The sequence below is a fragment of the Carassius carassius genome, chromosome 7, assembly GCF_963082965.1.
Source record: "Carassius carassius chromosome 7, fCarCar2.1, whole genome shotgun sequence".
Classification (NCBI taxonomy): domain Eukaryota; kingdom Metazoa; phylum Chordata; class Actinopteri; order Cypriniformes; family Cyprinidae; genus Carassius; species Carassius carassius.
In genome coordinates this window covers 20,250,348-20,267,354 of record NC_081761.1, presented here as the reverse complement: position 1 = coordinate 20,267,354, position 17,007 = coordinate 20,250,348, and the positions used below count along the sequence as shown (strand labels likewise).

The 17,007-nt window shown below is 37.6% G+C and overlaps 1 protein-coding gene across 1 annotated transcript; it reads right to left on the bottom strand.

Annotated features, from left to right (window-relative positions):
* Positions 1–2,713: 2,713 nt before the first annotated feature.
* Positions 2,714–14,659, bottom strand: irs2a (insulin receptor substrate 2a). Its single transcript, XM_059554128.1, has 2 exons — positions 11,338–14,659; positions 2,714–4,967 (listed from the first exon to the last, which is right to left on the bottom strand). Exons 1-2 carry the CDS (start codon positions 14,450–14,452, stop codon positions 4,963–4,965), a joined length of 3,120 nt encoding a protein of 1,039 aa, XP_059410111.1. The 5' UTR covers positions 14,453–14,659; the 3' UTR covers positions 2,714–4,962.
* Between the last annotated feature and the right edge of the window lie 2,348 nt (positions 14,660–17,007).

Genomic DNA, 17,007 nt, shown 5'->3' with positions numbered 1-17,007 from the left:
AGAGAATTTCAAGCAACAGTTTCCTATTTTCATCTCTGACTGTACAAAAGTAAATCATAAAATTACAATCTACAGGCCATTCATATACTGTTATGTCTTTGCACTAAAACTCCAATAAAATTAGTTGAGTTTACCATTAGACAGTTTACACATTGTGTAATGGTCATATTGCTGTTGTTTTCTGTATTCATTCAAGTGAATCAGTCTTGGTGAATAAATACAATTTGTCTTCTTGGCTAACTTTGTCACTTTTTCAGTTATTGTTGACTCAGCAGATATTGCATGTTATTGGACTTCAATGTTTAAAATGCCATTGCTGCATTGCATGTCAGCTGAATGTGAGAATGGAATACTGAAAGTGAAGTAGTTTCCCAGTGGAGAGAGTATAATAAGCCACATTGTCGGGAAATAATATGTGTTTGCATAATGGATGGCTGTGTGTGTGTGTGTGTGTGTGTGTGTGTGTCTGTTTGCCACCATGATTTCTAATGGGTTCTTCATAAACAGTGGTTGCTCTTTTGATTGTCGAGGTATTTGTGCATATGTATATGTGTATGTTTCTCCTGTGCTCTCACAACCATGTCTGATGTCAGTATGGCAGAGAGTTAATTGTAAAATATTTTGTTTAGTTCGTAGGTATGTTGTTTGGAATGCAAAAGGATAGCTTGATTAGGCGAGTAAATTAGGACCAAGATTGTGTATCTGAGAATATGTAAGAAGGTGATTTATGGGTGCAAAATGCACTGGAATCAATACAGATTTTACTATGTTACAGACCAAACACAAGCAGCACTTGTACAGTCTATATTCCCTTCTTAATTATCAATTTCTAAACTGTATAAAAAAAATCAACTAATTTTATCAAATTTTCTGGTCTACACAATTTCATGCAGACATGGGGGCTTTCCCCTAACTTCGCTTTTAAACTGTAGTGGTTCAACATCTTCTTCAACCCACCATCATTATTCAGGCAAGGTACAGGTTATGGCATACGCCACTGGTTTATTGTCTTGGAAAGACAGGCCTGTCTGACATTTGGGGAATCCCAATAATTTCCCATTTACTGTCAGTACTGCCCCAGAGAAAAATCTCTGTAAACAAGTCCTTTTATCTTATACAAATTTGCTAAAATACTCATTATGAAAATGAAAAAGAAAATGAGGTTTTATGTCAGTGTGTCATGTGGCCAAAATGATACCTGTCCCATGAAGCATTTTCAAAACCATTTTCCCCAAACCCTGTCCCTTTTTCAGAAGTCTGAACTCTTTTTGACTGGTGACTGTGAGACTGAGTGGACCAATGAAACTTTGCATTTAACTGGTTTACATTTATGCATTTTAGCAGACGCTTTTATCCAAAGCAACTTACAGTGCATTGAGGCTATTCATTTTTATGATTTTTTTTTTACCAGTATGTGTGTTCCCTGGGAATTGAACCCACAACCGTTGTGCTGCAAACAGAGTTTAAAGGGAAAATCATGCACACAAAGTATGTGCCTGATTCTTTTGGTCAAAGCTTCCAGCTTAACAGAGTGTCCTCTTAGCAACACTACCTACATTTAAATTACTTTAATTGACTAATTTCATATCTATTTAGCAAATATTTCAGAAACAGACCCTGGGACAGAGGCAGGGGAAATTGCAGCTCTGGCACAGTGTGTTCTCTGCACACTGACATGGATTATTGCATAACACTGGGACCTTGCCTCTTCCCTCCAGTCACTGTGATCTAACAGAGGTCCTGCTGTCCTTGCGCTTTATTGTGTGAGTACAAATATGTGATCATTTGTTTGTCAGGTGTTTCATCTTCCCTTGTGCATGCATGAGTCAGCACGTATTTTGTTTTCTGAAATAGTCTTAACATAAGTCTAGTTATTGTCCTGCATAACCTACATCTACATATATATCTTGTATGTAGTAATGTATATGTGCATAAGTACATGTTGATAATCTAGTTTTGATAATAGACTTAAAACCTTGAGTAAAATATATCAAAAATTCCAAAAGATGGTTGCAAAGAATAACTTTAAGCTAACACTCTCATGTAAGTAGACTGTCAATCCCACACTGATCTAGCTATATTTAGTTCTTTATTTCCACCCTATAGGGTTCCACAATGTTTATTTTTCTGCCATAAATAATCAAGCTATGATCAATAAAGTGTTTCCTGAAAGTTTAGTATTTTCTTTTATAGAAATACTTCCACATATATACCACATAACACTGACATTACTATTTTTTTATTTTCATTTACAGAGCTAAAAGTGATGCTGTAAAAGGAATAATCCAGATACTGTATGGTGTATAGTGAAAGCAGGATGGATGTCTTACAAATCTATTAGCTTCCTTGCAGACGAGAACAGAGGATAGGAAGCATGTGGAGCTGGAATGGACTTTAGAGTCTTGCTCAGATTGGAATACTGTGATTTATTAGCATCCTGTTCTGTCAGTGAGAGCCTGGGAATCAACATAGGCACAGGAAAACATTTGCCTCTGTCCTGCTCATTCCACAGGAAGTAATCTGTCCACTTGTTTATGAATGAACTGTGTGTTCCTTCCTCTATTGCCCTCAAGCTTAGGGACACAGTGTTTCAGTAACGAGGTGGGAATTATGGCAAAAAATTGTAGGTGTTTATGTAATACTTTGTGCGTCATTTTTTTTTTATTGATACTTCACATTTGTTGTAGAAAGCGCATAAAGAACAATAAAACTGTTATTTTCCTTAAATAATGATTTTATTCGTATTATTGCATATGACTATATTTTGCAACACAAACAAAAGCAATACTCATCAAGGATATATTAAATGATCTCTCAACAGCATAACAATGAACAGTATGTGACATTTTTACAATGGAAGACACAGCTTGTTCAATTAAACCTGGCAAATATTGAAAATATATTAACCCTTTGATACCTACAAACAATAGATATTTTTATTTCAAGAACACTGTTGAATATATATATTAGTTTCAAAAAGCAAAATAAAATAAGCTTTAAAAGTTGGCAGAAAGAAATTTAGAAACAGCATAAATTCAGTATCTCTGTAAAATCTTTTAACAAATATATTAACATAATATTTATACATTTGGTTCCACTTTGTAAACTAATCTGATTTGTAAGTATTGCATATAGAAAGGGTGAATGAAAGCTACCTAAGAAGCAAGACCTACCCAAGAATCAAGTAGAAAATGTACCATCACCTCAAGAAATTACTTTTCAGGGCTTTAAACCTAAAATAAAAAAAATACTATCAACACATCTATATCAGTGCTATACGTGTGTTTTTAGATAAGGGATTCATTAAGATATGAACAAAACATGTTTCACCAATGCAATGCTTAGTATCTTGCATTTCTTGTTTATTTTCTTAGCAGTTTGCGTAATATTTTAATATAAGACACTAATATATTGCGTTGATGAAGAGCTAATCTTCATGCTAAGCACATCACAGCTTTTATTTAGTTCACAACATTCAGGGAAAAGCAGACAGTGGCTAAAAATGACTCATGTTGTGATCATTTCCTTTCTGCCCCACTAATCAGTTCTCTAATGTAAGTGGGTTTTGTGCTCTACATTCAGATGCGTCATGTGTTACAATCTAGTTGAATGAGACATCGCTGCCACATATCAACACAGAGCCAATGTGAGCGGATTAGGACAGACAACCATTAAACTGTTGTCTAGTAATGATGCACTGAAATGAACAGAATTCTTGGCAAATTCTGGATCTACTAATCTGAAAACCAAAAGTGTTTTAAATGATTACTTTAACTTTTTTTGATTGTTGTGACTTTACAATTAGATATTGGTTTCCAAAATGGTTTAAATATTTAAATATAATATATAATGCAGCTCCACAGTGTCAATATTGATCAATGTAATATTTACTTCAAACTAACTGTATTCTAAACAAACACAGGGCAGACATTTTTGGGCCAGATTTTCTGTAGCCAACATTTCTGTGCATCCCTGATGTCTAATGCATGTATTTTTTTTTCTTAATTCACTGGTAACTGTGATATAAATATGATATAACTGGTAAGTGTTAAATATGACTTGAGGCAGAGGAAAAGGGAATGGCCATGTTTTATGTGGCAAGGTGAGAGAGTGACAACGAATCTGAGGAAACATAAGAGTGAAAGACTGACCATATTTGGTCATAAATATAATATCTATTTGTGTAGTTATTAAATATTATGTGCAATAACTACCTCTGATTAAGTGGTAGGAAACTCTACATATCAAAAGTGGACTCTTATATAGCAACTTACTATGTAATTATTTAATAAAATAGAGTAATAAAATAGAGTGAATACAATAAATATCTTATATTTTTGATAACTTTCTGATAACTTTCTGATTGTTTAGGTCCAAATACGTAAAAACAATTTTGCAGATATATAGAGTAAGGCTTTGGATTGGTCATATGAGAACATTCAATTTTGAGGAAAAAAATATTCTGAATGATTTATCTCTTCTGAACTGCGTACATCAAGTCTTTTCCTAAAAGAGGACATGTTGAAATCTTTTAGTCATTATCATTTAAAATTACTAAAATTCCACAAATGTAGCTATTCGTACGACAGGGCAAAAAGTACCTTACAGTTGTTAAGGTTAGGTAAATAAAGATTACAGATTTCAGGGTAAACTATAGTCCAATCATTGTTCTGAATTTGAACAACCCTGAAACAAAGTGTTCACATCAACGACAATAATAAATGTTCAAACATACAAGTGGCATGAAGGTTTCATGACTCTTGTTACCAACAAGAGCAGCAGCAGCTTTGCAGTTCCTGAAAAGTCGCATGTTAAAGTGGCCTCACTGGAATAAACACTGACGTTCAGCTTTAGGATGAGGTGTAAAGGTCACAGTTCATTTACAGCAGCATAGTCCAGACCAGTTACTGGTTGAGCTTTCACTTTGCCGAAGTACCAGGAGGAGTAACATCTGCTTCCCGTTCAATCTAAGAGAGGGAGAAAACAAGAGAAAATATTTGTAAAGCTATATTTGTATTGAGAGAAAAAATTTTTTACTTGCATTGTATAAAATCAAAAAAATCAAACCATGTCATAGCATCTTAAAAGTTATCCAAAAGGAGTCTTTTACAGTTCAATTCAAATGAATTGGACCCTCTAAGCAAAAATCAGATTAGACCAGTTACTGCCAAAACAGTAATTTTTCCTTTTTTTCTTTCCTCACTTAATGGTAAAGGTCATTTAAAAAATACCTTCCAACTCTGCCCAAGATGCTGAAAGTGGGGATTAGATAAGTATGTAAATATCTTACACAACCTAAACAACATCAATGCATCTGATCATAGTAAAGTTTGCACCATTTGAACTGAAAGTGAGACTGAATTCTGCCTATCCTGCAATACACTCAGCAAAAACACTCCTATTAGATGCACACAACTGGAAAATTTCACAGAATATAACGGTCAATGTATAATAATACATTAACTTCAATGAGTCATTGAGCAGAAAGGATGCAACACTACAACTGCCATTCAAGACCGAAAGGCTCAAGCTTGCATGCAAGTAGATAAATTAAATGGTTATCCTCCCTGTTTTTTATTCAGCTGATGAGATTTAGGGTTTGCATGATGATGCTACCAACAAGCATGTCTGCAGCCTATAATGCAGTGTGTAAGGCTGAAAGCTCTAGGCAGCAGTGAGTGATGCCCCGGACTGGGAAATAGTCACCCAATGCTGATTTAATGCACGCATGACATAGCGTCTCTGCTAGACTGCGCATCACTGGATAGAGATATCACAACACCTACAACTGTGGAACAACAAAAGGGCAGCTAAGTCCTCTAATAAACAATCTAAGCTGTGGATATCCTTCCAAAATGATGGGTTAAAATCTAGGTCTATAATCGGCAGAGACACGAAAGCTAATGAGGCTGCGCATAACTATCCCGGAAATGTTGTGATGTCTACTTGAGGACAGGGTTGTTTTGAACCTGCATGAATGACTGAGTCAATGTCTGAGTCAATGCTCCTTTCATCTGCCTCAAAACAAGCCGCTGAACAATGTCTAATCCCCCACTCTCCCCTAAGAGTAATCTCCTCTCGCTCCTGGCTAAATGTGGGTAACATTGACAGTGTTGACATGGCTATCTCAGGCGGGAACATCCCGGCCTAGTTTACCCAGCTCTGCAGAGGTGGAGAATCTGAGAGAACTGCTTGGGTTAACAATTTTTGTTGCTTAAATCTCAGCTTGTTTAAAGTTAGAGCTTGGATTAGAGTTACAAGGTCTTGGGAACTGATATTAAGCACCTCCTAAAAACTAAAAATATAGAGTTTAGACTCATAACTAGTCAAAAGACTAGTGATGAGGTCTAAGCTTCTTCTGTTTTACTATAAAACAGGTTTCATACATATGTGTGTACGTGTGTGTGTGTATATGAATAATAGTACAATATAAATATAGTAATAAAATATAGTAATTAATAGTAAATAAACAAAATACTTTTCTATGGTAATTGACTGGTGTTTACACTGTTGTGGTATGTAAGCTGTGAAGTTTTAATTAACCCAGAATCTATCTAAGTATCTAAGAGACAGTTTAAATAACATACTTGGAAATAGTAATAAATTATTCTATAATTGGCATGAGGAAAGTGAGTGAGAGAGAAACAGATAGGGACAGATAGCCTAGTTTTTGAAATTGTAGTAGAATAGTAACTAAGTTCTCAGAAAATGCACACTCACTGTCCTCGTGCTAAAGTTACACAAAAACTTGCAAGCTGTTTACACACATTAACATTCAGCCAACTATATGAACTGTGTCATTTCACACCATTAAGGAATAGTTCACCCTTGCTGAAAATGTACTCAGGATATCCAAGATGAATGACATTATTTGATGGACTGAAGTTGTGTAGATACACCAATGATATCAAGGCGTCTGATTAACTGCTCATGTGTGACGCCCTCTATGAAGCACCAAAACATAGAACATATCACTATAGTCCTGGAAGGGTTCTTCACACAGAAAAACCCAAGAAGTGGGCAATTGAATAGAAGGAAAAAACAAGGTTATGAGATGAAAATTGAACTTTTATTTTAACTTGTGCCATGTCTAGAAAGCAGATTTATGCTTGAATCACTAGAAAAAATATGGAAAGCACAGTGCAATGCAATAACCTGTCAAAGACTACTACTGCATGTTTCATATTTGCATAATAGTGACAGGCTGAATGTTTCTCTTACATTTGTTACAGAATGTTACATTTAATGTTAATGATATTCTACTGTAGTTGTACGTTTAGTCTCTTCGAACTTAAATTGTTTTGACTTATTGAGTTGACCTCTAAACTGAATGTAACTAAATGAATCCTAACTAAATGCTAAGAAATATTTCGCTTTTTTTTCTTAGTAATTAGAATATAAATTATTATATTATATTCTTTCTATATTCTGAACAGAACTTAATTAAATTAAGTTTGTACAATATTTGCATTAAAATTTCGTTTCTTTTCTGCAACAATATTTTAACAAGTGATTAGAACTTTCTTTAGCCAGATGTTTATGTTTTCAATAAAAAATATATATATTTTAATCATGTTGTAGTTACATTTAAGTTGATTGTTGAACGTTACAAAAAGAAAATCTAAAATTTCTGATCAAATGTTTTTAAAAATGTTGAATACTTAATTAGCACTTCTCTGATTTTGCATTTTGACTGTGTAAGTGTTTCTTATACAATGTGGATAAGCAACAAGTAAACATGTCTGCAGGGTGGCACACTTCACTGTGACCAAAAATTACAACAGCGTATGAGAAAATTTGTTTGGCTGAAATATCAAGAGGCAACTTGTTTCCAAAGAACTTTGCCCGGTTTAATTAATCACCAGAAAACAAGACACCATGACCCGATGACCCAAACTGAATTGACAAAACTTAGTTTTTGGCTAAATTAAAACTTTCATTTTGGTTTCAGTTTTTCGGTAAAAACATTTGGACAAAAGTTTGTCCAAATTTAAAACATCTCTCCTAATTTCTTTTCTCTCTGGAAATCACTTTTACTCTTTATCTCTCTCTGTCTATCACACAGGTTCTCCAGCTCTCCATTCCCCCACCCCCTGCCCCTCTCAGGCTGAAGGGACAAGCACTAGCCAGCCACTGTCCTGGGGCAGAAGCAGATTGCGTGCTGTCATTAGTGAATTGTCTGTGCTGCTGCCATGCCTGATAACAGACCTGCGGTGAGCAGAGCGGCAGGTGCACACACACACATGCACACCCCTCTATGCTCAGCCATCTGCCACACACGCAAATGCACACAAACACCTCTAGAAATATGATTCCAGTGAAACAAAAGAGTACAAAAAAAGTTTTTTTATGTCTGTGTCTCAAAACATCTTTTCTTTTTAACTTTTACATATGTTGTACATCAAGGTGTTAACTGATTAATACAGCTTTGTTTACAAGAACAGTAAGGGACATTAACAGAGATGTGTTACAAATCCATACAGAGACATTCTACATATAATCATAAATGTTAACATATTACAAAAAAATACACTTTTGGCAAGAATGCCTGAAAATAATAAAAATAAATTAAAATGATTTATGAATGTGTGAATTCTTGAACAATATTTATTTTTCTTCTGGTATTTTTTATTATTCTTATTTTGAAAGGTACATCTTTAAAATGTCAGTATTCCAAAATATTTAATTTAATTTTTTCACATTTTTCAATTTTTTTATGGGGAGCAATACACCGACCATGTGTACATGCTCATCATTTTCAGATTATTGGATATTGTGTATTACCATGGTCAGTGTATTACCTATTGCTCCCCATATACAAAAACAAATGTATTCTGGTTTTGTCTTTATTCAGAAACTGAATAAACTAGCCCCATGCATGTTCTTTTCCTGTTGCTCTCATGTAGAAATAATGCCTAGCTTTAACCATTCACAGCCATTTACATTAAGTATTTCTGCACAGTACTGTGCATGTAAATGGGGAACCATAATAAACCCATTAGGTAACACAGAAAACCCCCCAGGGTGCCATCGCTTTGGGGATGCTAATTTACCAAGACAATTTCACAAACATTCTCCTATGCTCAAATCAAGTTTTACTGATAATCCAACCAACGAAGAATAAAAGTTCAAAAGTACATTAATTGTGAGGAATTCAACCAGATGGGGCATGACCAGCACTGCTCTGCAACTATGATAATTTTTCATTAATAAAATTTTATCCTGAGCTGTCTGGAATTTTTTCTACATAAGAAAACCATGTATAAATGCAACACAGTTTGAATACAAAAGTGAAAGCATCATTGTGTTTGAAAGTCCCTGGCATTCTTTGATTTAATACAGAGCAAAACAAGTTCTTGTCAACACCTTGTATGTGAAATGAAAGCCTGGCAATGAGTGGAGAGAGAGTGAACAATACTGAACCTCAAGGTGAAACCAAAACAAGCGAGTATTCGCCTCTCCCAGGAACCTTTACCCAGTCAGGCATTCCAAGCGTGAAACATCATCGTTACCTGACAACGAACCACAAACAATCAACTGGCTTGTTTTTCCTGCTGATGGAAGCACATGGCTCAAACTTCCATCAGGCTCTCCCTCTTCTGCTCTCATATTCTCAAAGTTCAATACTTCAGCCAAGAAAGAGTTAAACTGCTGTGCACTAAACCCCTCTGACTGATGTTTACACTGCAGGCTGCCTGCACTGAAAACTACCAGCCATGAAAGGTCTTTTTAACCAGTGGGGATCATTTTGGGCCCAAACACTGCTTCTAACTGAGGCATTATGGAAATATGGGTGAACCCACCAGATGATGTGAAGTACGTGCCTCAGAACATGGCATGTTCTGTCTTTTGTGTGTTATGCAAAAACAGTGTGCACATGGAAAAGCCCCAGGCACTGTTCTTAAAAGCAGCATATTGTTCCAGCTTGTGAGAGCAATTCGATCTCACACACGCCCACATATGATTCAAGTATGTAAATTAGCACATGCACTTCTGAAAGAAATATGTCATGTGTTAAGATTTGATATGGGAATCGTTCTTAACCTTATATTAGTGTCCCTGTTAATGGGGAATTTAATAGCATTTTGCTTCATCATGCTGGGGTAAACATTGCATAATAAAATTCAGAATATAATGTGAAATGATAACAGATCGTTTGAATGATAACGAGTAAACGGTGATTAGTTTCTCGGAAAAGGATCGACGAGGCTATGGTCTCACAGAATGAAAACTGCTGCGCATGTGAGCAAAATGAACCTCGAAATAACGTTTCTCTCTCCTCGGTGAATTCTCCATTATCTGAGAACAGCTTATACAAACGCCTACAAACATTAAAACAGTGTTAATCATTAACACACTTCAGTCTATAAAAACCCAGCGTCGATCAAGTTTGGGGTAAATAAACAGGCGCGCGCACCTCTCTATCCTGCAGCGTCATCGTGCCTGCGCAGTTGGGTTGTTTACCGCGCGCGGACACTGAGCTAGTCACGTTTCTCATGCTGCAAATTTCTCTGGAATTCCTCTGAATGAAAAACACCCTATCATCGCCATAAACGCCCCATATACTTACATAAATAGCCAGAGGTGCAAACATCAATAAATGTTTTGAATTACATAATACTCTCGTTCCGCCCTAATGTTTTGTTTATTTACTTTTTGTATAATTTGTATGATTAATTTCGATACAGTTGTGCCCTACATTTCCTATAATATTTATTTTTACAATTCAACATTAATTAATTGCATTAATACAACATGTAGTATATGTTACCTAGAGACAACTGAAAATATTTTAATACAGTTTTAAGTACATGTTATAAAGTAACAACACAATGTAATAACACATAATATAACACTCTAATATAATCAAATATAATCTCCTGCTTTTGCTTATTTAATGTTTACACAAACACACACACACACACACACACACACACACACTATAACATTTATATAGTATAGTTAATATATATAGTTGATTTGGGTGTGCCTATGTAGAAGCACTGCAATATTTAAATAACATTACATAACACTAACATTACATACAATGATGAACTGCCGTTAACAGAAAATTGGGTGTTTACTATTGTCATTTTGCATTATTGACACACTATTTTCCTATTTATTACCGTAAATTGCTTTGACACAATCTGTATTGTTAAAAGCACTATATAAATAAAGCTGACTTGATTTGACATTTAATTTGCAATTATACAGTAATAAAGTTGACTTTTAACCACACTGTCCAACACAATGACATCAACCATATGCTGCATCTACCAGTTTATTTCAGCCATCTTTTCCAATCTAACAGCACATCATATCATCTGAACTCACCTTGTACAGTGGCTTCAGTTTCTTTGAATCCCAGACACACATATGAAGTTGCATGTAATGCATTTATTCCTGCTTTGCAGCAACCACCAGTCTTGAAGCCCACAAGCTCACATTTGCCCATCTCTTGTTTCTCCATGAGGTTTAAGGCAATGTAGTTAAGTCCATTCTGATAACCAGCTGAAGTCTCTCTGCACATGGGAGACCCATACTCCTCATCAGATCCTTCACTGCTTCGGACAGAGATGTTCTCGACTGAAGCAGAGCTGTGGCGCTTAACATTGTGTGCAAAGGAAGGAAAGACAGGTGCAACTGTTGTGGTGGATGAAAAGGTCTCAGAGCTATGCCGTCTCCGGCCCTGAGGGTCTGCTCGGATCACCTTTGCTCCTCCATTTGGGTCTACAGAGGAAGCAGCCAACAAGAAAGCACCAATTCCAGTTGAAACCCCCTGGTCACTTAATTTAAGCCTTTGAACCCCGCTAGTGGGGCTGACTGAAGCACTCTCACCATTCTCAGTCAGGAATGGAGGTGAGATCTGAACACTGTTGAAACTCATCTCAGTGTAGTTATCTTTACCTGTGCCATATGGGCATGATGATTTCCTCTGTTCATTGAGGAAAAAAGCCCTCTCATCATGTGGGCATGGGCATTCAGCCAGCTCTGGCATTCTATCCAGGGGACTGCTGAGTGCTTCCCTCAGTTTAGGAGAGTGTGAATTATGGTTGAGATTCATGTAGTCTGAGAGGGGGGTTCCCTGTCTGAGGTTGGACAATGACCCTTGGCTTTCCACAGAAGCCATAGAGGGAGAAGAGTACTGTCTAGTAGCAGCAAAGTCTATGTTGATGTACTCACCAGGGCTTTTAGGCTCACAAGGGAGAGGATGTTCTGTCATGCTGGGAAGCATCCTCAGAGTGTCTAGAGATAACCTATTGGGCCTGTTGACTCTTGCTCTGTGTGTTATGACATCAGGGCGACGGAGAGGGGGCAGGGCAGAAACTCTGTTTTCCTCTTCTGTTGGATTTTGGCTCTGGGGACTCATTAAAACATACTGGTCATCCTCTGCCTGTTTAGGTTGTTGGTTGTTGAAGCGAATACTTAGAGATGGGGAGGGCTGTTGTGTTGGTTCACACTGACCCAGCAAATAATCTGATGGTGTGGGTGAGACGCATGAATCAACAGGCGACATATTCATGTATTCTCCACTCACCGCTCTCCCATCAGAGCCCTCAAGAGAAAACTTGGACCCAGACCACATCTTCATGTACCCGCTGTCTTCTAGAGATCCACTGCTGGGCGAATTAGTGGTGCAACCACTGCCTGTGGACTGGGGATGTAACCTCGGGTTAATGATCTGCTTGGGTGCTGAAATACTCATAGGACTCATGGGCATGTAGTGATCATTTTTGGCACCCTGAGGTGCCATGCCTGGTGTCATAAGCATGTAGCCATCATCAACCACATTACTGTTAGAGCCAATCTCAATGTCCCCATAATCTTCTGGGTATGAGACCTTAGGAGAGGCAGAATTTGTGCTCCGTCCAGAGTGGCTGTTCGCAGCCCTCATCAGCATGTATTCATCAAGTGACGCTGAGGCTACATGGGAGTGTGCTACCTGTTGCCGAGGGGTTGTCAGAGAATATGTCCTCTTTCGGTATGTCTCCACCTCCAGCATTTCTCTGTTACTTGGCCACATCTTGTTTTGTGTTGGTTTGTCCATCACCATGTAACCATGGAGCTCACTGGCTTCTCGTGAGGGTGATGTACTGGAGAGAGAAGAAGGAGTGTCACTCCTGTTTGCTAGATTGTACCTCACATCCCCTGGGCTAGAACTGTAATCGTCACATGAGAGGAAGCCAGTATCGTTGGGTGACCCAGAAACAGAATCATTGCAGCTGTAGGGTCTGTATACTGCAGATGAGATGGATCCATTCATACTGATTGAGGACAAATTTAGTGGGCTTACAGCAAATGGTGGTGAGTGGGACATTGTCATGGACATGGACCTGCTTTGATGAAGCAGTGATGGTTCTGATGTCCGGCAGCCCACAGATACTGTGTTAGATCTGCTCATGTGGTTCCGGCCAACAGTTGTCGGGCTCCCATTCTCAGATATTGACATGGAGACAGGCCTGGTCATGGTACCCTCCCCTTCACTTGCTGTGCGTATTCGGCAAGAGGAAAATATGGGGACAGGAGATGTTGCTGCTGTACTGTCCGTCCTTGACCTCCTCACCAACCCCGTCTGACTAGGGGGTAGATTGTTTAGGTTCCGTCGAGTTGGTACAGAGATGGGATTTGATCCTGATGAATGGCTTTTGCTGCGTGGTCTGAACTCTGACAGCTCTTTCATCGCTTTCATAGCTTCTAAAATGGTCTCATGTATATTTTGTGCCACCACAGAATCATCTGCTTGCATCCACAGCTCTCCAGGTCCAGTAGAAGCAGATCTTCCCACCTCAATGAAGAAAAAGCTATCAGAGTGCCCACATCTGCGTATATTCATCAACTGCAGTGTCACAGATGCCACCTCCGAGTTAAGTTTCACAAAGCTAATTGTCCGACTTGATAAGCACAGTCTGTAAACGCCAGTGATATTTCTGCTCTGCCCAAGTCCCTTTGCTTTAAGATTTACTTGCCATACCTCTTTATACGCGGCATTCAATGGTGTAATCATACCGTAATTTCCCTCCTCGAAGCCCATCAGAGATGATGCCGAAGTAGAAACGGAGCTGTCACACACTTTTCCCTTACTTAATAAATCGGTTAAGTTTGCGTGCCAGCTCTCCTGCTCTTGCTCATTCTCCGCAGCAATAGCAAAATACTCGTCCTTGGTATAGAGTGCTATTAAATATCTGTGTTTCGCGTCAGCGCGCTTGTTTATGCTCAGACAGGAGTCGATGAATATGACTCTTTTTGCAGCGGACTTGTTTTTCCATTTCTTTTCATTCTCATAGTACTCCAGCCGCGCAGGGAGTCCGTCTCTCTGATCCTTCAAAACAAAATAGCGCCGATGTCCGTGCTTTTGCTTCTTGAGGTATCCGCATTTTCTGATGTTGTTTGAATGAATGTTGTTGTCATTTGATAACGCGGGTCCCCCTTTAAGAGGCGGACTTGCCATTCTTGCGTTTAAAATTTACTTATTTAGTTTCATGAACTTGTTATCCATCCGTAGAAAAAGAGATGAAAAACTTAAATATCCGAGAATTGGAGATTTCCGCTCTCTTTCAAAATGTAACGTCTATTAGTTCGCCGCAAAACAACTCCTCACTCAGAATGACTGAGCTTAAAAAACAAACAACACGTGACGTTATACACAGCCCATCTTGGATCAGTGAAAACAGTCCAAGATGGGCATGTAAAGGCGGTGCGATCTTTTAGAGGCGTGCCTGCGAAGCCAACGAATGGAGTTTCTCGTTGGATTCATTGGCCAGGCGAAAAGATTGGCGGTACTTTGACAAATCCATGACGTAGTATAGGCAACAAGCTGTTCTCTCCTCCTCTCAAAAACAAACAGCGCTGGGTGGATGACACATCTACTGTATATAGCCTACGCACTTCAGTGCTGCAGAGACTTTGCGTCTTGTTAGCTGTAAAATGTTTTATTATGTCGCTAGCGACCATATACATCGACATGTTTTAATCAGTATAGGCTAACGTTACTCCAAACACATTCGATATACAAACATTTTTGTTTTTTTAAACATGCAATGACGACAAATACAGATGAACCCTAGTTGTTTCAAAAGAATTATAATTTAGTCATACCCAAAGTTCATTTTACAGTGTGTCAGAATGTTAATATACGCACTTGTGGGAGTGAGAAAACGCATAAGTCATGCGACTCTTTTCTGACTTGTAAACAAGCGTGAAGTCGTATTGCGCGTGCTGCGTGTTACATAAGCATAACATATGATGGTCTATTTTTACGCACTCGGGTGTCCCTGTCTAGCAACAGTGTCTGCGAACCAGTATTAGCGTTATTGTAGCCTACATAACATCAAGAAGAACGCATTTAAATACAGCATTCCATCTAGGTTTTTCTTCTTTTCTTTAAAGCCTATTGAATGTCTACTATGCATCTCGCGTCCGCTTTGCTATATACATATATTTCAGTATTGTTTAAAATCATTTACTTTTAAAAAGGAGGTCTGTTGACAGTTTGTTAAAAAGGAATCTGTTGATTTTGAAATCAGAGCCTGGATTTAAGGAGGAACTTTCTGGAATGGTAGAATACGATCTGTTTGTTTCAGAAAAACTGACTTGCGTAGAAGTAAAAATACGCCACCCTCTGGCCACCCATAACACAAGAATATAAAAATGTTACATTGAACTCCATGCACCGTAATTTATAGCCTTGTTCAAATGTAAAATTGACTTTTGCATTCAGTGAGATTATGAAAGCATTACTGTGGGACCAGCAAATGATGAAGTTTGTAGTTGTACCAACAAATATATGGCTACTAATATTTTCCTTTGTTATAAGCTCTAGGTGTAATTGCATTTCACAATTAATCTAAAGAACATTTAAAATACATAGCATGTGATGTAACTGAAATAGTCCACCATATCTTATAGTAGTTTAATCTGTAGAAATATAAAATGATGCTGTAACAGTATTTATTTTAATTATAGATATATAATAATAATGTATTAAATCACTGAGAATGACTATGCTGTTTTCCATGGCGTCACATCAAGGACCAATATGGTATTATTTATTGCCGACCACTGAGTAATATTTTATAACTGACCTCTGAGATATGCCTATAAACATAAACGTCTTATGTCTATTTCATAATACACTTGTAAACAATTCTTCTTGACAAGAATGAGTATTGTTCTTTGCAACTAGCCTTTGTTTTCCCTGGTATTCATGTAGCTCAAATCAGGTCATAAAATAAAAACAGCACAATAATACTCTTAATCCTTTATTAGCAAAAGATGTGAGCACAGAAGGATCACAAATATTAGATGCAACTGTATGGAGGCTATTTTCCAATTAAGGCACTGTATTTGAAATACGTACCAGTCCAGTTTATCTCAGTCCAATAGAACCCAATATGAGTTCACTGGCTATGCAGCTCCTCAATTTGTTTCATAATCTGACCCTTAAAGAAGATTATGGTATACATACAGACAGCATGGCTGATCTTCCTAGGAAAGATTTGGGTCCTTTACACCCCAATTCTGAAAAGAGCAGCTGTCTTTTGTTAACACTCTGCCACACACACATGCAAACAATATATGGATTAAATACGCTTCAGACAGATAACTGCTGCTGTATTGCATTGTCCTGGGATTCTGTTGTGCTGATGTTATTTGTTGATCTGATCTGTCAGGTCAAGGGGATTGCATCAGCATGTGTTTTGAGGCATTAGCAGTAAGGCGTCTCTAATCTTACACAACAATGAAATAAAGTCTTTAAAATCCATTGACTAAAGCTTATCCACACAAATACCATACCATACCTATGCAAGACAAAACAGGCCTCTATGTGACAGGGTGGGCTAACATGGTGCCAAGAAAATGGAAATAAATAAATATACATAGGCTACTTTATTTTAAGCCATTGTTAACAGTGATTTTAGAATAGCTAAAGTTATTCCACTGCTACTAAATTCACAAACTCTTGCCCTTCCCTTCCCCCACTAGGCATATTTATGAAGAATAAAA

Bases quoted from the DNA above. Each gene is read 5' to 3' on its own strand.
- irs2a (XM_059554128.1), bottom strand. From the start codon at position 14,452: ATGGCAAGTCCGCCTCTTAAAGGGGGACCCGCGTTATCAAATGACAAC.